The 23703-nt window shown below is 46.4% G+C and overlaps 1 protein-coding gene across 1 annotated transcript in view; it reads left to right on the top strand.

The window, feature by feature from the left end:
• LOC140729282 (polyunsaturated fatty acid 5-lipoxygenase-like) overlaps positions 1-17367 on the top strand; it is a 54876-nt gene extending 37509 nt beyond the window's left edge. Inside the window, exons 12-14 of the mRNA XM_073048884.1 lie at positions 4356-4456; positions 6143-6313; positions 14720-17367. Of these exons, the coding sequence (XP_072904985.1) occupies positions 4356-4456; positions 6143-6313; positions 14720-14899 (452 nt within the window). The 3' untranslated portion in view covers positions 14900-17367. The remainder of the gene's footprint in view (positions 1-4355; positions 4457-6142; positions 6314-14719) is intronic.
• Positions 17368-23703: the final 6336 nt, after the last annotated feature.

Genomic DNA, 23703 nt, shown 5'->3' on the forward strand with positions numbered 1-23703 from the left:
TTCAATCCTGAAATCATTTTCATGAACCCCCTTCAATCCCTCTCCAATGTCAGCATATCCTTAGATAAAGGGCCCAAAATTGCTCACACTACTCCAAGTGAGGCCTCTCTAATGCCTTATAAAGCCTCAGCATTACATCCTCATTTTTAGATTCTGGTTGTCAAAATGATGCCAGCATTCCTCACCACTGACTTACCTGCAAGTTAACCTTTAGGAAATTCTGCATGACCCTGCATGAAGATTCCCAAGTTCCTTTGCACTTGGATATCTTTTAACTTGCTCCCCGTTTAGAATATAGTCTACTCGTTTATTCTTTCTACCAAAGTACAAGACAATATGCTTCCCGACACTATATTCCATTTCAGAACCAAAATCAGTGGCATTTGATGTGAAATTTGTTAACTTAGCAGCAGCAGTTCAATGTGATGCATAATCCAGCAAAGAGAGAGAAAAAAAAATGAATAAAACATTACAATAGGTAAACAAGTAAATCAATTGTGTATATTGAATAGATTTAAAAGAATATGCAAAAACAGAAATACTGTAATTTTTTTTTTTTTTTTTTAAAGTGAGGTAATGTCAAAAGCTTCAATGTCCATTTAGGAATCAGATGGCAGAGGGGAAGCATCTATTCCTGAATCTCTGAGTGTGTGCCTTCAGGCTCCTGTACCTCCTACCTGATGGTAACAGTGAGAAAAGGGCATGCCCTGGGTGCTGGAGGTCCTTAATAATGGACGCTGCGTTTCTGAGACACCGTTCCTTAAAGATGTCCTGGGTACTTTGTAGGCTAGTCCCCAAGATGGAGCTGACTAGATTTACAACCTTATGCAGCTTCTTTCAGTCCTGTGCAGTAGCCCCTCCATACCAGACAGTGAAGCAGCCTGTCAGAATGCTCTCCACGGTACAACTATTGAAGTTTTTGAGTGTATTTGTTGACATGCCAAATCTCTTCAAACTCCTAATAAAGTATAGTCGCCATCTTGCCTTCTTTATAACTACATCAATATGTTGGGACCAGGTTAGATCCTCAGAGAACTTGACACCAAGGAACTAGAAGCGGCTCACTCTCTCCACTTCTGATCTCTCTATGAGGATTGGTATGTGCTCCTTCATCTTGCACTTCCTGAAGTCCACAATCAGTTGTTTCATCTTACTGTTGTTGAGTGCTAGGTTGTTGCTGCGGCACCATTCCACTAGTTGACATATCTCACTCCTGTATGTCCTCTCGTCACCACCTGAGATTCTACCAACACTTCACTTCACTGTCACTTCCTTGACCATTCTCCTAATTCAGTCCTCATTGAAATGAGTATTCCTCAGCAAACTTGGCCATAAAACCAGCAATTCTGTCATCCAAATCATTGACATATAACATAAAAAGAAGTGGTTCCCGACACCAACACCTGTGGAACACCAGTAGTCACTGACAGCCAATCAGAAAATGCTTCTTTTATTCCCAATCTTTGCCTCCTGCCAATCAGCCAATGCTATGTCCATGCTAGTATCTTTCTTGTAATACCATGGTTCTCTTATCTTGCTGAGCAGCCTCCTGTGTGGGACCTTTTCAAAGGCCTTTTGAAAATCCAAGTACACAACATCCACTGATTCTCCTTTGTCTATCCTGCTTGTTATTTTCTCAAATATTCAAACAGATTTGTCACAAAAGATTTCCCCTTAAGGAAACCATGCCAACTTTGGCCTACTTTATCATGTGCCTTCAAGTATCCCTGAACATCATCCTTAACAATTGGCACCATCTTCCCAAGCACCGAGATCAGGCTAACTGGCCTAGAATTTCCTTCCTTCTGCCTCCCTCCCTTCTTGAAAAGTGAAGTAACATTTGCAATATCCCAGTCCTCCAGAAATCTAGTGATTCATGAAAGATCATTACCTCTTTCAGATTTCTCATGCATCTAGTCCTTCAGAACTTTCAGCTTCGCCAGCACTTTCTTCCTAGTAATTGCAACAGCACTCACTATGCCCCCTAACACTCTCGAATATCCGTATACTGTTAGTGTCTTCCATAGTGAAGACTAATGCAAAATATTTATTCAGTTCATCTGCCATTTCCTTGTCCCCATTTGCTACTTCTCGTGTGTCATTTTCCAGCAGTCTAATATCTACTCTCACCTCTCTTTTGGTATCATCTTTAATATTTTTGGCTAGCTTACCTTAATATTTCATCCTTTTGCGCCCTATGAATTTTTTTGTTGCTTTTGTTGGTCTTTAAAAGCTTCTCAATCATCTAACTTCCCAGTACTTTTTGCTCTATTATATGCCCTCTCTTTTGCTTTTATGTTGGCATTGTCTTCCCTTGTCAGACATGGTGCATCATCCTGCCTTTAGAATACCTCCTCTTTGGGATGAATCTATCCTGTGCCTTCCAAATTGCTCCCAGAAACTCCAGCCATTGCTATTGTGCCGTCATCCCTGCTAGTTTCCCCTTTCAATCGACTTTGTAATTCCCTTTACTCCATTGAAATACTGATGCATCTGACTTTAGCTTCTCCTTCTCAAATTGCACGGAGAATTCTATCATATTATGATCATTGGCTCCTAAGGATTCCTTTACCTTAAGATCCCTAATCAAATCTGGTCAATTACATAGCAGCCAATCTAGAATAGCTAATCCCCTAGTAGGCTCAACCAGCAGCTGCTCTAAAAAAAAAATCTCATTGGCATTCTACAAATTCTCTCTCTATTGGGATCCAAAACCTAAATTTCCCATCTACCTGCAAATTGAAATTGCCCATTACTCTCGTAAGATTGCCCTTTCTAGATGTAGCTCACATCCTGGCTCCTGTTTGGAGGCCCGTACGTAACTCTCATCAGGTTATTTTTGCCCTTGCAGTTCCTCAACTCTAGCCACAGTTATTCTACATCTTCAAATTCTATGTTACCTCTTCCTAAGGATTTGATTTATTTTATTACCAACAGAGCCACGTCACCCCTCTCCGCCTACCTGTCTGCCCTTTCAATACAATATAAATCCATGGATGTTAAGCTCCCGACTATAATCTTTCAGCCATGACTCAGTGATATCTGAAATGTCATACCTGCCAAACCCCAATTGCGCTACAAGATCATCCCCTTTATTTTGCATACTGTGTGTATCCAAATGTAACACCTACAGTCCTGTATCTATCACACTTCTCGATATTCCCCCCCCCCCCGTTACCCTAAATCTCATTCCACTGACTGAAATTTTGCCCTATCATCTGCCTGTCCTTCCTCACAGTCTCACTACACACTGCATCTGCCTGCATACCAAATGCCCCATCTTCAAATGTATCACCCAGTTTCCCATCCCCATGCCAAAACAGTGTAATCCCTCCCCAACAGTTCTGGAAAATCAGCCTGCAAGAATATTGGTCTCCGTCAAGTTCAGGTGTAACCCGTCCCTTTTGTTCACATCATAACTCCCCCAGAGGAGATCCCACTGGTCCAGAAATCTGAAACCTGCCGTTGCAACAGTTTCTTAGCCACGCATTCCTCTGTCAAGTCATCATATTCTTACCCTCACTGGTGCTTGGCACAGGCAGCAATCTAGAGAATACTGTCCTAAAGGTCCTGCTTTTCAGCTTTCTACCTGGGTCCTTAACTTCTCCCTTCTGGAACTCCTCTCTTTTGTTACCTGTGTCATTGGTGCCAATTTAATCCAAGACTTCTGGCTGCTCTCCCTCCCTCTTCAGAATGCTGTGGACCCAATCCAAGGTATCTCTGACCCTGGTACCTGTAAAGCAAAATAGCACTGGGTGTCTCTATTGCATCCACAGTATCTCATGTCTACTCCTCTGACTATGGAATCCTCCTCTCCCCCTTCCCTTCTGAGCCACAGCACCAGATTCAATGCCAGAGACCTGATTGCTGCAGCTCCTCCTGGTAGCAAACCCCCCCCCTCCACCAATAGGATCCAAAATGGTATATTTATTATTGAGGGGAACAGCCACAGGGGTACTCTGCACCCTCTCCCCATTTCCTTACCCTGTTATGACAGCCACCCAGCTTCCTGCCTCTTGCAACTTAGGGGTGACCAGCTCTCTGTATCTCCTAACTATCACTTCCGCAGTTTCTCATGAGCCAAAGGTCATCGAGCTACATTATCGTTTTCTTAATTCATTCTCTGAGGAGCTGCAGCTTGGTACATCTGGTGCAGATGTGGTTATCCGGGAGGCTCGAGGTCTCCCAGAATCCCTATATCTCACACAAAGAACCCCTGAACCCATCCTCACTGGCAGTATTTCCGATGTCCGCTATGTCTGATCAAACTACGGAGCCAAACAGATGTTCACACAGTGACTCTCTGCGGCATTTTGTTCATGACCAGCACCTAACCCTGTCCATATTGGCTTCAGGCATCCCGACAAGCTTTCTGACCAGGGAGGAGCTGTTCAAATTCTTCACGATGGTGATCTTCATCTGCTCCGCCCAGCACGCTGCGTTGAACAACAGTCAGGTAAGGGCTCCATCTCATCTTGCAATATCCTTCAACCTCTCCGCACTGGAAGGGTCCAGACCATCACCTGTTCCAGGTTGACCTTTGTGTGAGGGTGTAGATGCTGAGCGATATTCAGGACGAGGGGCAAGATCCGGGAATCATAACGGATCAATTACAAGAAGGTGGCAAGTCCACAAGCATTCAATTCATCCTGCAGTAAATTGATTGCGTTTTCAAGTGTGTGGGTCTTTCATCTCTGTGGGCCCAGTTCATAGATCGCATACTGTCAGTTGCACATCACTAACATTTCAACATACTACTCCACTGTTGCTCTCGCACCTTGTACACATTGCAGGGAAGACTGTTGACAGACAAGTCAATCAGAGCTGAGGGTTCGAGCCTGCTATCCAGTGTCCTGGGGTGGGTGGGATTCCTGCCTCAGTAGAAGCCTTTGGAGTGTCAATGAGAGGTGCTTCTCTTCCTTAGACGAACACCAAGAGGTACTAATTTAAAGTAATGGATAAACACAAGAGGTTTAGGGCTGGAATATGGAGATTATCAGCCATTTTTTGCCCTCTGTCCCTCCTGGTTTCAGCCACATGTCATCCACACATTTCACCCACTGCATCCCCTCCCCATCTGGTTCCAACTGCCCTACATGTTATACCTACATCAATGGTATCCATGATCACATTCCTTACCTTGCACTGGTAAAATTTGTGTTCCCATTTATCACATCCACTCAACTTCCATCTCCCCCATTACTCTCCCTTCATTTGATTCCATCTGTCCCTTGACTCCATCTCATCCACTTGTTCCTGATCCCTAATTCCATTCCTCCCTCTTATTCAGCTGTTCATCATTCTTCACCCCTCCTTGGTCCACCAATCACCTGCTGCCTCTTGATTCCTCCTCCCCCGTCCTCCGCCTTTTGATTGGTGATTTCCAAGTCCTGTTGAACACTATCTACAACACAGCACATTTCTTTATCACCCTCTAACTACACCACTAACAACTTCTACTTACTTTACTTGTCCTATCACATATATCCCCTTTGTCCTATCCATTCCTGCCCACATCCATAGGCCAGCACAGTAGCACGCAGTTAACATAATGCTATTAAGCACCCGCGACCTGGGTTCAATTCCGCCACTGTCTGTACGTTCTCCCTGTGGCCACGTGGGTTTCCTCTGGGTGCTCCGGTTTCTTCCCACATTGCAAAGATATTCAGGGTTAGGGCTGGGATTGGCAAACTGTGCACATCCTATGTTGGCACTGGAAGCTTGGTGACACTTGAGGGCTGCCTGCGGCCCATCGTTGGACTGTGTTGGTCATTGTAGCAAATGATGCCCTTTTGCTGCATTTGTCGATATTTTGATATACATGTGACAAGTAAAGCTGAACTTACCTTAAAAATCTAACCCATCCCTGCCCACATCTTCTCTCCAAATTTAAACTAATCAAAGCAAATAGCACCGGAACCACTCCGAGGCATCTGCAGAAGGAGGAATGTTGCTAATTAGTTCTATGACCTTTGATTAGAACCTGAATACATCAACTGCGTTTCTGTCTCCACAGATGCTACCTGACCTGATGAGTGTTTCCAGCATGTTTTTTATTTTGACTCAGGTTTCCAGCATCTGTAGTTTTCATGCTATTCCACCATTACAATCTGACCCTTGAATTTTGACCTTGCCCCGACAGTATGATTGGAGCTGCTGGGTGCCAAACTCGCCTTGCACCATGAGGAAGCCTCCACCCACCTCCAAGGAGGACCACTCAATCGAGCAGCTCATGGATACGCTACCCGATATGAGTCAGTCCGCTCTACAGATGGCAGTCACATGGCAACTGGGTCGGTCTTTACCCAACAAGGTGGGCAGTGCAGCGATGTGTCTGCATGTCTGTATGTGTATGTATATAACCATATAACAATTACAGCACGGAAACAGGCCTTCTCAGCCCTTCTAGTCCATGCCGAACACTTACTCTCACCTAGTCCCACTGACCTGCACTCAGCCCATAACCCTCCATTCCTTTCCTGTACATTTACCTATCCAATTTTACTTTAAATGACAATACCAAACCTGCCTCTACCACTTCTACTGGAAGCTCGATCCACACAGCTACCACTCTCTGAGTAAAGAAATTCCCCCTCATGTTACCCTTAAATTTTTGCCCTCTAACTCTCAACTCATGTCCTCTTGTTTGAATCTTCCCTACTCTCAATGGAAAAAGCCTATCCATGTCAACTCAATCTATCCCCCTCATTATTTTAAATACCTCTATCAAGTCCCCCCTCAACCTTCTACGCTCCAAAGAATAAAGACCTAACTTGTTCAACCTTTCCCTGTAACTTAGGTGCTGAAACCCAGGTAACATTCTCGTAAATCTTCTCTGTACTCTCTATTTTGTTGACATCTTTCGGTGACGAGAAATGTACACAATACTCCAATGCCTTGTACAATTTTAACATTACATCCCAACTCCTATACTCAATGCTCTGATTTATAAAGGCCAACATACCAAAAGCTTTCTTCACCACCCTATCCACATGAGATTCCATCTTCAGGGAACTATGCACCATTATTCCTAGATCACTCTGTTCTACTGCATTCTTCAATGCCCTACCATTTACCATATATGTATTCCTACCAAAAATTAGCACCTCACATTTATCAGCATTAAACTCCATCTGCCATCGTTCTGCCCACTCTTCTAAATGGACTAAATCTCTCTGCAAACTTTGAAAACCTACTTCATTATCCACAATGCTGCCTACCTTAGTATCATCTGCATACTTACTATATGCATGGTCCCCTATCCCCTCTCTCTTGTCTCCTATCACTCTCTCGCCTCACTTCCTTACTATAGGTGTATATGTTTGCGTACAGGTCTGCATACATGCACATGTCTGTCACTGTGTCTGTCTGTAAATGTGTATCCACATGTATGTGTTTATATATGAATGTGTGTGTCTCCCTCTACATGTGTATGCATGTGAATGTCTGTCACACAATGTGTATATCTGCTATCCATGAGTGTGTGCATGTGTGTATCTCCATGTATTTACATGTGTTGATGAATACTCTGTACATTTGTATGTGTCTACCTATGTGTGCTGTATATGTATCTGTGTAAGGTGTGTACTTGTGTGTATGTATGTGCGCATGTCTACGTTTCCTGTAGCATGTGTAAACAATATGGATTTTGGGTACACACCTGTTGTACAAACACGTGGATTATGTTCTAGGGCTGTGAGGCTTTATTGGGAGAGCAGAGGAACTGTGGGAGATGGTTGGGCTACCCTCAATCACTCATCCCAATCGTCTGCTCCCTTCTTGACATGTTGGCCAACAAATTGAGAATGGTACATCAATGTGATCACTACCCCCTTCCTGCAGGCTCTCCACCCCTCCCATTGCTACCCTTCCCATCCATCTCCCTGCCCCTTCCATTCATCCTTTTCTATCTCACCCTTCCCCTCCTTAACTTTCTCTCCTCCTTCCTCCCACCATTCCCCTCACTCTTCCTGCTACCCACACGTCTCCTTTTCAACCTCTCCCCTTTCCCCTCTTCCCACTCTTTCCTCTCCCTCTCTCCTTCCCTATCCCCTCTCTCTTGTCTCCTAGCACTCTCTCACCTCACCTTCTCCTCTCCATGCTCTCTCTTCCCCTCTCCTTTCTCTCTCCTCACTCTCCCCTTCCTCTTCCTTTCCCTTCTTTCCTCTCCCCCCTTGTCTCCCTTTCTGTAGCCCCTCCCCTCTATCTAGCTTCTCTCCTTCACTCACTCTCCCTCTTCCACCTTCCCCCTTATTCTTCCCTCCCCTTGCACTCCTCATTCTCACCTACCCTCACTTCTCACTCCCCCTTCCTCCCTCCCCGTCCTCTACTATGCCACATACCTTTCCTCCATCAATGTTCAGAAGCTTTGATAAACATGACACTGCATTCAAAGAAGATGTGAAATGGTTGGCTCAAGCATTTTGTATTGATGGCCACTTTCAATCTGATGCTGCTGCAATAAATGAAGACATGCCTCACCTTCCAACAAATTACGTTTCTCAATTTCCATGCATGTTATGACTTGGGACATAACAGATGTCATACAAGATGATGTAAAACCAAGTTGACAATGTGTCAAAGCAGAATGCCTAGCTGATGGAGCTCTGCTGTTCTGTATAAACTACATCCTTTCCATGCATTAAAACAGAGGCTGATTTAGCTGCATTAAGGTAATGGCAGCAGGGCATGCCGAGAACCACACCAGGCATACCTAATTATGAGGCGTCGCCCTGGTGAAGCCACAATACAGGACAACTTGCAAACCAAACACCATAAGCAGCAAGTAATAGACAGAGCTAAGTAGTCCCACAACCAATGGATCAGGTCTAAGCTCTCTAGTCCTGCCACATCCAGCTGTGAACAATGGTGAACAACTCACTGGAGGAGGAGGCTCCACAAATATCCCCATCCTCAATGATAGAGGAGCCTAGATCATGTGTGCAAAAGATAAGGCTGAGACACTTGCAACAATCTGCAGTCAGAGGTGCTGAATAGATGATCCAGCTTGTCCTCAACCACAAGTCCCCAGCATCCCAAATGTTAGTATGCAACCAATCTGATTCACTTCACGTGATATCAAGAAGCACCTGAAAGCACAGGATACTACGAAGGCTATTGTCCCAGACAAAATCCCACCAAGTCCTGAACACTTGTACTCCAGATCTTGCTGTGCTACTAGCCATGCTGTTCCAGTACAGCTACAACATCAGCATCTACCCAGCAATGTGGAAAATTGCCCAGGTATGTCCTGTTTCTTGTGTACAGGACAAGTCCAACCCAGCCAATTACTGCCCTATCAGCCTACTCTCAATCATCACAAAGTAATGGAAGGGGTCATCAACAGTGCTATCATGCAGCACCTACTCAGCAATAACTGCTTATAGATGCCCAATTTGGGTTCCGTCAAGGCCACTCAGATCCTGACCTCATCGCCTCCTTGGTCCAAACATGGACCGAGGAGCTAAATACCAGACCCTCAACATCAAGGCAGCATTTGATGAGTATGGCATCAAGGTGCCCTAGTTAAAATAGAGTCAATGGGAATTGGGGGAAAACCCTCCACTGGTTGGAATCATACCTGACACAAAGAAAGATGGTTGTGATGGTTGGAGGTCAATCATCTCATCCTCAGGATATCACTGCAAGAGCTCCTCAAGGAAATGTCCTAGGACCAACCATCCTCAGCTGCTTCATCAATGACCTTCCGCCCATCATTAGGTCAGAAGTGGGGATGTTCACAGATGACTATATAGTGTTCTGCACCATTCGTGAAGCAGCTCACACCCAAATGCAGCAGGACCTGGACAATATCCAGGCTTGGGCTGACAAGTGGCAAGTAATATTCGAGCCATGTAAGTACCAGGCAATGACCATCTCCAACAAGAGAGGCTCTAACCATCGTCCCTTGACATTCACCATCACTGAATCCCCACTATCAACACTGACAGGAAACTGAACTGGTCTAGCCATATAGACACCATGGCTACCAGAGCTGGTCAAAGGCAAGAAATCCTGTGGTGTGTAACTCACCTCCTGACTCTCCAAATCCTGTCCACCATATACAAGGCTCAGGTGAGGAGTGTAATGGAATACTTGCCAGTCACAAGATGAGTGCAACTCCAACACTCAAGAAGCTTGGCATCATGTAGTACAAAGCAAACGACTTGATTGGTACCCCTTCCACAAGCATTCAATCCCTCCACCATCGATGTACACACTGCTGAAACTGTTCAATCTATAAGATGCACTGCAACAACAACACACCAATGTTCCTAAGGCCGCACCTTCCAGTCCCATGACCATCTAGAAGACCAAGAACAGAACAGATACCTGGGAACACCACCACTTGGAAATCCCCCCTCCAAGTCATTCACCATCCTGAGTTGGAAACATATCGCTGTTCCTGCACTGTCGCCAGGTCAAAATCATGGAATTCCCTCCCTAACAGCACTGTGGGTGAATCTACACCTCTGGGACTGCAGCAGTTCAAGAAGGCAGCTCATCACCACCTTCTCAAGGGCAACTAAGAATGGGCAAAAAATGCTGGCTTAGCTGGTGTCACCCACATCCCATAAATGATTTTTTTTTTTTTTAAATGGCAACGATTTATGAGGGACAGACATGCACTGGAAGAACAAGAGGAGCAGCTACAGAAAAGGAAGGAACAGCTTAAGATGGAGGAAGAAATTGCCACGCATATGGTTAAGAGCTTCGAGTGTGTTGAGTGCTAAAAGTGCTCAACAGGACAGTTCAATGGTATGAATGCCTATATTGAAAATACACAGGGAAAAACTAAAACACAATGTCAATGCTGATTTATTCATTCCTCAAGTGCCTCAGAAACATGAACAAAAGCCCAAGAGCTAGTTCATGATGTTTACTGTCAATCTGCACTATTGAGGCACTCTGAACCTATGTCGCATCCAACAGCTCATGGGGACATTCATTTACAGCATGGAAATGCTCTTATTTCAGATGATAATATGTTTAATATTATGAGGAAGCAAGATGAAATAACAACCTTATTGGCACAATGACGCCTTTAATCTTTGCCATAAAAGAGAGGTTCAAATCTTCGGCGATCCATTTGTGGATCATGCATTTGTGAAAGGCCTTTAAAAACGGTGTTAAAAACAACACTGACAGTCATAGTAGCTGTCTCTATTTCCTTGAATTGTACACTAGGGTTCACCCTAAGCAACTTGATAGAACTTGACAACATGTTGACCATAAAAGAGGATATGTCAAGGCTAAGGCTTTTCTACAGGAACGTTTTGGTGTTGAATAGGAAACTGCTTCTGCCTATAAGGAAAAGGCCCTTTCATATGGTATCCATAAAATCTGAAGACACAAAGGCTCTTAAGGTTACATTCTTTTTCTTGGAAGTTGTTGCAATGCCCTGGAAGAAGTGCAATACATGCATGAGCTGAACATGCTTGCCAATGTGTTGACCATTATAAAGAAATTGCCCTATAAGCTTAGGGGTATATGGTGAACCATGGTCTGTGAACCTCAAGAAAGACACAACCATAAGACTACTTTCATTGACATTGCTAATTTTCTGAAAAGCAAGTAAACGTGGCAACAGACCCAGTGTTTGGGAATAGAGATGATGCTTCATCACTGTCAATAAGCAAAGGTGTGAACAAAAATAAGTCACCATTTTGTTCTAGAGCTAAAGGAATCAGCTTTGCCACTACTGTGACCACTGTGGGAAGTAAAACTAAAACTGAGCCTAGAACTAGAGGAAGGGAAATGGTCTCATCAGCTAAAAGGGTTTGTCTGTTCTCTGGGAGTGGGAACATATTGGATTTGCACCCTCAGCTGGAGAAAAGGGCTCATAGTGAGAAGATAGTCTTCCTGAAGGAAAATTGTGTCTCCTTTGGCTAAATGTGTACAGGACATATCAGCAAAGATGGTAGGAAGCATCCTTCATGCAATATATTCAGTTTTAAGCATTCCAGCATACTTCAGATCCACTCATTGGACAGGAAAGCAGAACCAGAACAAGCTGTGAAAGAATCAGAGACAGCAGTGGACAGTGTTGCAGTGTCCAGTGGCCTTACGGGGCTGGTGATGATGACTGTAAAACTTCCCCATGTTCCAGTACAAGTGAAGTCTAAGAAGGGTAACAAGACAGTAGTTGCTTGCACTTTCTTGAATCAAGAGAGTACAGCAGTTTTCTGTAGAGTGCCATATGAACAAGTTCAATCTCACAGGAAAAAGAACATGCACACCATAGGTCAAGAGATGGTCGTGAGTAGCTTCATGGTTTCAGAATTGGAAGTGGCCGGCCTAGATAGTGAAAATTATTGTGAACTACCTAACATCATAACTTTTCACACAGACCTGATCAGTCTCTCTCACGTTCCCCCATGATATGAGCCAGCTTGATGGTTAAAAAGCCACTTAATTCCTTTCCGAAGAAGGACATCACTGATCTGTGAATGGTTCCACTTTTCAATGGCTTTGCTCAACTCACCCTCACCTCCACAACATTAGTCACATTTTCAGAGTGCATCTTGCTATAAAGCATCAAAATGCATAAACAAAGGAAAACATATCTAATGAAAATGCCATTTCAATGTAAACAGCTCATACGGCTAAATTGGTAAATATGACTGGTAAATTTGTGGTTACTCATGGCCTTCTCTTGACCTCTGCACTGTTCTCCTTCTGCTCTTCACCTCAGAAGGTGCAAATTCATCCACTCCTACATGTGTAAACTGAATTTCATCTGGAGGGACCCTGTCCAGAGGTAGATCTGTCATCTGCTGGCATCCTGGAGCTGTGTGCAATGGTCAAACACCACACTTTAGGCAGGATTATTCTTGGAGCTGCACTCATGCTGGGAATCCAGCACTTTTGTGCAACCTGGACAACATGTGGTTACAGGCACCATGTCCCACCTCTCGATGTACAAACGTACATGCCTCCAAAGGATGTCTGAGATATGGAGATCCTTTGCCAGCGTAACAGGATGTTTAGACTCTTCAGGCATGGCATCCACCAACATCTTAATTATCTTCTGTGCATTTCCTAATAGTAAAACTGGCACAGAATGGTGATGAATTTGCTCCAGAGAGATGTAACCCCATTCTAAAGTTCTCCATATCTTGGCTGAGGTCACCAACAAGCCACCAGAGAAACCTCAGCAAATTTGCATCTTCTGCTGGTACTTTAACCTGATGAAGCATTGGTTCAATATCTGTCATGGTCACCACTGGCTCTTTTCTGAATCTGGTCATAACACTAAGCAGTGAGCTAGTAAGACCTGATCCCTGTAAGAGCCAAGCATTAAGAGATATTCCCTGTAAAATCGCTCCACAGCCAAGCACAACACAGAGTTCCCTTTTCCTGGAGCGGTAAACACCATGATGTAGAATATACCAGACTTTCCCATCACTGTGTTCCAGATCCTCCTTAGGCATTCTCTCAGCATAACCTTTGGAGATGACGTCCTTCATGAAAGCTGTGTAGTTAGTGTGAAATGACAAATACCTCATAAACCTCCTGCTTAGATTTTGAGCATGCTGTTCTGCAATCTTTCTATTATTTGCCATGTTAACCTTCTCCCTTCTCCAAGGTAAACTACTCATTTAGTGGCCATCCACCAGTTTTGCAGAATTTGCAACCACCTTTGTGAATTTGTGGTCTTGTCTTGACAAACCAGGTTGTTCATCCAGACTGCATTGAGGGAAGTTTGACTTAAATTGCTGCTGCCAAAGCTCATCCAAGTTCAAAACTGAGATCCTATTATCTGAGAGCTCGGGCTTCTTTTGATCCTGTGCAGTAGATCCAACCCCTACCCCATGCCAGATGATGATACAGCCAGTTAGAATGTTCTCCATGGTACATCCATAGAAATTTGTGAGTGTCTTGGTGATGTACCAAATCTCCTCAAACTCCTATTGAAATATAGCCACTATTGTGCTTTCTTTGTACCTGCGTCGATATATTGGACTAAGGACCGATCTCAGAGGTGTAGAAAGCCAGTAACTTGAAATTACTCACTCTTTCCACTTCTGATCCCTCTATGAGGACTGGTGTGAGTTCCCGCATCTTCCTTTTTTGAAGTCCACAATCAGTTCTTTGTTGAGTGCAAAGTTGTTGCTGCAACACCAATGAACTAGATGATATATCTCCTGTACACCTTCTCATCACCATCTCAAATTCTGCCAGTGATAGTTGTATCATCAGTAAATTTATAGACGGCATTTGAGCCGACCCCAGCTGCACAATAATTTTCACCATCTAAGCCAGCCACTTCCATTCCTGAAATAATTTAGTTACTCGTGATCTTCTCTTGACCCGTGGTATGTAAGAGAAGGTGTGTCCTTTTTCCTATGACATTAAACTTGTTAATTAGGCCCACAATTTTCAAACTGTTGTACTCCCTTGATCTAATAAAGCACAAGTAACCATGGTTTTGTTATCCCTCTTAATGCCTTCCCAGCCCTGCTTGCTAGCTTTCCATCCCCACCCTCCCTACCATCACCTTCACTTCCCTCCCATCCTATCCCCTCCCCTCCATTTCCCCCTTCCGTCTCCTACCATCTCTCCTTCCCATCCATTCAGACCCTTGTCCTGTGGTAGTGGGCACTTCCCACACATAATCTTTTTACCCAGGCGGTGGGGGGTCAGCTCAGTTGATGGGAACCATACGGAGACGGCAAGTGAACATCAGCAATCATCTGATCTCTACCCCTTCCTCCAGATCCCCCTGGGCTTTTTCGAGGAGGAGAACTTCACCGAGCCTGATGCTAAGCAGATCATAGCAGAGTTCCAGCAGGATCTGAAGGAGATCGAGCAACGGATTGAGGACCGAAACCAGAATCTTGAACTCAAGTACCAATATCTGCAGCCTACTAACATCGAGAACAGCATTAGTATTTGAGATCGACCCTCCCCGTGTCAACCACTCACCACTGGGACCCTTCCCATATCCCAATCACTTACCATAGAGACCCTCCCTACATCCCACCCACTCAGCAGACACCCTCCCTATGTCCCACCCACACCACAGAGACCCACCCTACGTTCCACCCACTCAACACAGAGACTCTTCCCCTCCTCCCAATCACTCACCACTGAGACCCTCCCCACATCCCAATCACTCCCCACTGGGACCCTTCCCACATCACCCCCACTCACCATTGGACCTTCTAGTCCTGCTAGATAAGAGTACCCCTTACTTCCTGGGCTCTGTTTCTAGGGGGTGGGGTGTCACCTTTCACCCTCAGCCTATGACATCTGATTCTAGTCTAACTCAAGCTGAGGGGGAAACACTGTATATTTACTCTATCTATACCTCTCAGAATTTTGTATACTTCTGTAAGAACTCCCCTCACTCTACACTCCAGGAATAAAGTTGTAAGCTAATCAACCTTTCCCTATATCTCAGAGATGTATTGACATGGTACCACAGTGGTTCGTGTAAAACTATTACAGTGCCACTGTCTGTAAGGAGCTCGTACTTTCACTCTGTAACCGAATATCCCCCATGTGCCTCAGTTTCCTCCACATTCCAAAGATGTACAGGTCAGTAGTCTAATTGGTCACAAGGGTGTACAAACGTTTGTAATTGAGCAGTGCAGGCTCTTTGAGCCAGAAGTGTTGATTACACTCCTGTATCTTTAATAAAAACAACTACACCTTCATCAATCATCTTCAAAAAAATACCTCCGAAAACTGCTTCAGGCTTGTAAAATATGACCGCCCCTGCACAAAGCCATGCTGACTATCCCTAATAAATCTATGTCATTCCAAATACGAGTAGATCCTAACACTTAGAACTTTCTCTAATCATATCCCGAACATTGATGTAAGACATAATTTTCTGTTTTGTCTCTAATACCTTTCTTAAAGAAAGGAGCAACATTGGTTACTCTCCAGTCCTCTTGATCTCACCTGTGACTCTACCTTTGTGGTCATGGATTAAGGGTTAGTGTTAGAGGTTAGGATTTGGATTTAGAGATTTGCAGTTAGAGTTAGGAGTTGCTAGAGCTGGGATTGGCCAATTCTTAAGAGAGATGAACATTAGGGTTAGAGTTGAGGTAGTGAAATTTTCCCAGACTCCTACTGATGATCTGACTTTGCAGAGAGCTTGAGGGTAGATACTAGATGCTCACAGTGACAGTGTTGGTTGAGGAGGGTGGGTGTTTAGTACCTAATGGTTTCAACACAATTCTTTAATGTGAAATTGGACTCCAAATATTTTCTCCCTCTTTTTTGATCACATACACTCATCCCCACTCCTCACTACCTCAACCCAAAACCTAATGTTCATCTCTCTTAAGTCGAGACCCTTACATAAGACTAATACGGAGAGGGGAGAGGAGATGAAGTAGGAATAGAAAGAGAGTGATCCTTCTCCAGATATTGATACTAGAAGAAAGGGAGACCATTTGGCCCTTCATACCTGCTGTCCCATTCACACCATTTCTTTCACCTCTGTGCCACCTTCTCACACTGACTCTATAACTCTTGACACAAGAGATTCTGCAAATGCTGGAAATCCAGAGCAACACTTGCATTGGAGGAAATCAGCAGGTCAGACAGCATCCACGGAGAGGAATAACAAAATCTATGTTTTGGGTGGAAACTTGGGCTGTGGCTTATTCCCCCTTCCTTTCCACTACTGATGAAGGGTCTCGGCCCAAAACATTGACATTATTCCTCTTCATAGATGCTGCCTGACTTGATTTCCTCCAGTATTTTGTGTGTGTTGCCCATAACCCTTGTTTACCATTAGGCTTAGGGTCATAGCATGAAACAGTCCCTTCAGCCCATCAAAGCTGTGCTGACCACCAAACGCCTATCTTTACACTAGTCCTGCACTAATTTTATTCTCACCACATCCTCATTGGCTCCCTCCAGATCCTACCCCTCAACCGTACAATTTGCAGGCCCATTAACCCACACATCATTGGGATGTGGGATGAAACCTCCATGATGTGGGTGGGAACCAGAGCACCAGGGTGAAATCCACATGATCACAGGCAGAAAGTACAAATTCCACACGCAGACAGTACCTGAGGTCAGGATCGAACTGCGATCCCTGAAGCTGTATGGCAGCTGCTCTGCAACTGCGCCACTGTGTCATACCAAATGTTTAAAGCTCTTTAAACTTCATCCTTCATTAAGCTTTTTGTCATTGATAAGATCATTGATTCCTTGCACTTACAGAATGAGTTGGGTAATGTGATCAGATCTCTCAAGGACCTTTTTATTAAGATTACTATAGATCTTTGAAACTTACCAATAATCCCTGTTATTGATTGAAGAATGCATATTACCATGATTATTTTAAAATTAATTTCCTTTCACTACTGTTGATAACCAATAAAACACAATTTTCCAACTGCTATGTCTGCATCTCAAGATGATCTAAAACTGTTCTGATACTACTGGAATTTCAAGGAATGATTGGTGATCTTAACAAGATCTTTAGAGGAGCTATGAGAGGGTAGATGGTGAGATGTTCCCACTAGCGGGTGAGTCTCAAATATGAAGATGTAGTGACAAGATGGTGAGCTTTTGGTACCTTGTGTTACATATGGTTTCAACACAAAGCTTTAATGGAACATTAAAAGGACTTTAAAGGAACATGGGATTCCAAACCTGCTCTCCCTTTCCCTTGACCACATGCACTCATCCCCAATGGATGTATCACCTGCACATGAAACTAATAAAGGAGCGGAGAGGTGATGGTGAAAGAACAGGAAATGACAGAAAACAAGAGAAAATCTGGAGATGCTGGAAATCAAAGCAATACACACAAAATGCTGGAGGAACTGAGCAAGCCAGGCTGTACTATGGGGGAAAATCGTACAGTTGACATTTTGGGCCCTGAGCCTTCTCCCAAATATTGAAGAATTTCTTGTCTTCACATTTCAAAATGTGGAAGTAAGAGGAAATCATCTGGCCCATTGTAACTGTTCTCTCATTCACGTCTGGTCTTTTACCACCAGCATTTGAATCAAAGGTGCAGAGGATGGTGAGCCTCTGGAATTCCCTATCCCAGAGGGAGCTAGAGGCTGGATCTCTGGGTATTTAAGAAGACAACTTGTGATTCTTCTGAAAACAGTGTCGCTGTTGGCAAATTTGTGCATAGTAGTGGCGTTGTGCTTGGCCACACGGTATGTATAGAGATCAAAGCAGGTGTTTAAGACATGGACTCTGGGTGAGCCTGATTCCACATCATAGTTACTCACTCTCAAGATTCATATATATAATCCTTGAGAGATATACAGATGCACAGATAGATATAGAATATATAGTAAAAATACTGTTTATATTGTGTGAATATATACAGTGTCTCTTAAAAATTATTCACCCCCCCCCCCCAAAAGTCTGCATGTTTTATTGTTTTACAACATTGAATCAAAGTGGATTTAATCTGGCTTTTTTGACACTGATCAACAGAAATAGTCTTTCAGGTCAAAGTGAAAACAAATCTCTACAAAGTGAGCTGTCAAATATTTTGTGTTTTATAACTATTCATACCCCTTCAATTCAGTATTTAGTAGATGCACCTTTGGCAGTAATTACAGCCTTGAGTCTATGTGGATAGGTCGCTATCAGCTTTGCAATTTTTCTCCATTCTTCTTTACAAAACTGCTCAAGCTCTGTCAAATTGCACGGGGATCATGAGTGAACAAACTCAAGTCCAGCCACAAATTCTCAATTGGATTGAGGTCTGCACTCTGACTTGGCCACTCCAGGATATTAGCTTTGTTGCTTTTAATCAATTCCTGTATAGTTTTGGCTTTATGCTTGAGGTTATTGTCTTGCTGGAAAACAAATCTTCTCCCAAGTCGCAATTCTCTTGCAGACTACATCAGCTATGGACTCCAGGATTTTCCTGTATATATTGCTGTTGTGATGGAAAATAACTGGTTCTTTGAGTCTCAACAGTAGAGGCCTGGACACACACAGTTTTAATAATAAGGAATTTATTTACAAGGGGAAGTCGGGTCAACACAAGCAACTACAATATTCTAACAAAAAACGTTTAGGGTTAACACATGTGGGGAAGGTCGGGTCGGCTGTACAATACACAGAAAGAGGTGTGGGGACAGGGTGCGGTTACACATACAAAGAACAAGGGAAAAGCACTACAACAGCTATCCCCCTTGACCTTGGATCGCTGCAGCTCCCTTACCAGGACCAACAATAGACCTTCCCAAACAGAAAATAAATGCACTTACCTTCAATGAGGTGGTCTGTAAGAGAGACCGAGCCAGGCACATGTCTCACCTTTTATAGCATGGGGCTGGGTGAGATAATACAATTAAGGTGACCAATAATTTAGGTGTGCATTGATTAGTTGGGAGGGACCAAATGTTGATTGGCATGTGATGTGTCCTCCGACCAGCCAGGTGTCAGTGCATCTGTCACGTGGCCGGTATCTCTGGATACACTCCACCCCTCGGAAGACGCACCACATAGCCAACACACATAAGAGGGTGAAACAATATCATATACCAGAAATAACCATTTTAAAGCAGTTAAGTAAATGCAGAGACACTCAATCAGCTGGCATGCGCAACATAGTATAAAAATGGCTATGATTACAAGAATGAGTGCGATGGACCGGTGAATGACAGTTGTCCACCACCCCTCTAGGGACCCAAACGGCCACCAATTGCCCCATGAGGTGTTGTGCTGGAGGAGCTGGTCCCCTGATTTTTGAATTTTAGCCACCGAGTCCCGAATGTGAGCAGCCAAGTGAGTGATGTTGCTGGACTCATCAGGGATAAAGGTACAGCATTCCTTACCAACCACTGCACACGTTCCACCATCAGCAGTGAGTAGGTAGTCCAGTGCCATTCAGTTCTGCAGGGCGACCATCCTGACAGCTGTCAGTTCTGCTGCCGTTTGGGTAAGGGCATCCTCCGTGTGTTGCAGTGCCACTGCTGTCTCGTTGGCCAGAGTCTCGAGCACACAGATCATCTGGATCACCTCCCGGGACAGCCAGGCCATACCATAACTGGGAAAGGCTATCATCCAGAATTTCCCTGCCTCTGTAATGGCCCTCTTGTCCCAGTGGCCGCTGTACGCCGGATGCTCCCCAAGGTCATTCAGGGGGTGGATGAAGGGCACCACATAAGCTGGAAAGCAGCAGCCGTACCAGCTCGTGGGGAGCCATGGGTAGGCGCGGTGGCCGCAGATCCAGTGGGTCCTGTTTAGGGTCCAGGGAGCTCCAAGCTGAGTGGCAACATCGGCAGTGGTCACTGGGGCACCCGGATACCAGTTTCGCTGACAGTTGCTGTGGAATAACTCTGAGGGTGGAGACTCAGGTGGAGTTCAAATTGTAGGGAGGGAAATACCAGTTCCTGAAGCACCCACCCCATCGGGGGTCAAGGGAAGAAATGTTGTGTAGTGGGGAGGAGAGTGCTGGGGCCCGCAAGCAGATCCAGCAGTCCGATCTGTTGGTGTTGCTGGGAAACTCATAAGCGACCCTGAGGAAGGTGTTGGCAGCTGTCACGGAGCCGATCATCGCAGCGACCAGGAGGGATGACCAGAGTCGCACCATTGTCCTGTAGAGGGAGACGGGGGTTCGGTGGTTTCACAGTCGGGAGATGGGGACTGTGCCAGGTGGTGGGCCAGTGGGGATCCCCCTTGGCTAGTGGGCCGTGTGTTTAACTGGTCGATGGCCTGCTGAAGGGCACTTAGCCACCCCTGCAGCGTGCGAGAGGGTGTCAGAGTGCGAATTTTTTCCTTGAGCAGGCCGTTCATTCTTTCAATTAAGCCCGATGCCTGGGGGTGGTGGGGTATATGGAACAGCCACGAGATCCCCGCCTCAGCCACCCAGGTCTGGGCTTTGGTCCCAACAAAGTGTAAGCCCTGATCGGATTGTACCTCCCATGTGACCCCATAGAGAGAGGAGAGGTGCTGTAATCCTCTGATGGTGCCGTTCTGGTCGGCCCTCTCACAGGGCACCGCCACCAGGACACCCGAGTATGTGTCCACCATCGTGAGGACATACTGCTTCTTATTCTGTCGCGGGAGCGGTCCAATATAGTCAATTTGCCATACCTGACCCGCTCCCGTACCGCGACGAACGTGGCCCGGTGGCCCTATCGGCCAGTCCCGTGGCTTGACTAGCTGGCAGATGGGGCAGTTATCTACAGAGGTTTTACATTGATCGAGTGTCAAGTCAACACCGAATTGTTCAGCCCAGCGCCGCGTGCCATCGGCCCCTAAGTGGCCACCTTTGCGGTGTGCCCACACAGCTAGTGCACTGGGGTCGGTGTGCCCACACAGCTAGTGCACTGGGGTCGGTGTGCCCACGCAGCTAGTGCACTGGGGTCGGTGTGCCCACGCAGCTAGTGCCCTGGGGTCGGTGTGCCCACGCAGCTAGTGCACTGGGATCTGTGTGCCCACGCAGCTAGTGCACTGGGGTCAGTGTGCCCACGCAGCTAGTGCACTGGGGTCTGTGTGCCCACGCAGCTAGTGCACTGGGGTCGGTGTGCCCACGCAGCTAGTGCACTGGGGTCGGTGTGCCCATGCAGCTAGTGCACTGGGGTCTGTGTGCCCACGCAGCTAGTGCACTGGGGTCGGTGTGCCCACGCAGCTAGTGCACTGGGGTCTGTGTGCCCACGCAGCTAGTGCACTGGGGTCTGTGTGCCCACACAGCTAGTGCACTGGGGTCTGTGTGCCCACGCAGCTAGTGCCCTGGGGTCTGTGTGCCCACGCAGCTAGTGCACTGGGGTCTGTGTGCCCACGCAGCTAGTGCACTGGGGTCGGTGTGCCCACGCAGCTAGTGCACTGGGGTCTGTGTGCCCACGCAGCTAGTGCACTGGGATCTGTGTGCCCACGCAGCTAGTGCACTGGGGTCGGTGTGCCCACACAGCTAGTGCACTGGGGTCTGTGTGCCCACGCAGCTAGTGCACTGGGATCTGTGTGCCCACGCAGCTAGTGCACTGGGGTCGGTGTGCCCACGCAGCTAGTGCACTGGGGTCTGTGTGCCCACGCAGCTAGTGCACTGGGGTCGGTGTGCCCACGCAGCTAGTGCACTGGGGTCTGTGTGCCCACGCAGCTAGTGCACTGGGGTCGGTGTGCCCACGCAGCTAGTGCACTGGGGTCGGTGTGCCCACGCAGCTAGTGCACTGGGGTCTGTGTGCCCACGCAGCTAGTGCACTGGGGTCTGTGTGCCCACGCAGCTAGTGCACTGGGGTCTGTGTCTGGGGTGGAAGTGGTGGCAGATGATATTTGGGCAGAGTGGTCCACAGCAGCGTTAAACGTTGCCTCTTCATTATCTTTCCTGGTATGGGCATCCACATGGTGGACAGGAAATTTTTCTGTGGGTAGCCTGGTCCCAAATGAAACGCCAGTGGTGCTGTCCCCAGAGGGGACGTCCGTGTATTTCCCACCGGGCCATCCACACTGCAATGCCGTTAGCTACTGCCCAGGAGTCAGTATAGGTGTGGACTGGTCCGGTAGTGTTTTGGAGGGTGAGGGCTACTGCCGCCAGCTTGGCAAGTTGACTGGAACCCCCCTCCCCCTCGGTGGTTAAAATTCTACCCGTGGCGGGATGAAATGCTGCCGCTTTCCAAAATTGTTTACCCCCTTTCCAGCGGCTGGAGCCGTCTGTGAACCAGGCGCGCAGTTTGCTGTCGGGGTCGAGGGAATCGAAGGGTTGATGCCAACATGCTGGGGAGGGTTGTACCTCGGGGATGTCCGGGGCAGGGTCCTGGGACTGGGGGAAAGCCACGACTTGTTCATGGAGGCGGCTGACCCCTTCAGGACTGGGCTCAGCCCGGTCCGCAATGTACCACTTCCACTTGACAATGGAGGACCTCTGGGCTCAGCCCAGTCCGCAATGTACCACTTCCTCTTGACAATGGAGGACCTCAGGGCTCAGCCCGGTCCGCAATGTACCACTTCCACTTGACAATGGAGGACCTCTGGGCTCAGCCCAGTCCGCAATGTACCACTTCCTCTTGACAATGGAGGACCTCAGGGCTCAGCCCGGTCCGCAATGTACCACTTCCACTTGACAATGGAGGACCTCTGGCTGGACACGGCCCTCCTTGTGGGTAGAATCGGGGGACTTGACCCATCGCATTATGGGGAGATGGGGGCGAAGGACGACAGGGTCGGTGCCTGTTTGGTGTTCTGTGGTGAGGAGCGCCAGGTAGCAGGCTGGTAGCTGGCGCTTGAAGGGGCTGTAGCGCACTGCCGCTTCAGGTAGGGACTTAGTCCAGAAACCGAGGGGGACTCTTCGCCCTGGGGTCTTCTGCCAGAGGCTCCACTTGGCGACCATCTCGCTCGCTGAGACCTGTAACTCAAAAGGCAGACCCGCCTGGCGGGAAGAAAGTGGCATGGCTTGTTCCACCGCTAGTTTCGCCTATCAAAGGCAGCCTGTTCCGCTGGCCCCCAAAGAAATGTGGGGTTTTTCGTGGAGATCCTATAGAGTGGCCGGAGAAGCATGGTCAAGTGGGGTTTATGCTGCCGCCAATAGCCCAGGAGCCCCACGAATCTCTGTGTCAGTTTTATTCGAGGGGACGGCAAAATTTAAAATTTTATTTTTAGCGGCATCGGGTATGCTTCTGTGCCCGGAGTTCCATTGTACTCCAAGGAAAATGACACCTTGGCTGGAGCCCTCTATCTTTTCCATATTAATGACCCAGCCCCGTCCCCTGAGGGATTCGATTAGCATGTGAAGGCCCTTTGACACAATGGTCTCAGAAG

The sequence above is a fragment of the Hemitrygon akajei genome, chromosome 6 (assembly GCF_048418815.1).
Source record: "Hemitrygon akajei chromosome 6, sHemAka1.3, whole genome shotgun sequence".
In the NCBI taxonomy this organism is placed as follows: Eukaryota; Metazoa; Chordata; class Chondrichthyes; order Myliobatiformes; family Dasyatidae; genus Hemitrygon; species Hemitrygon akajei.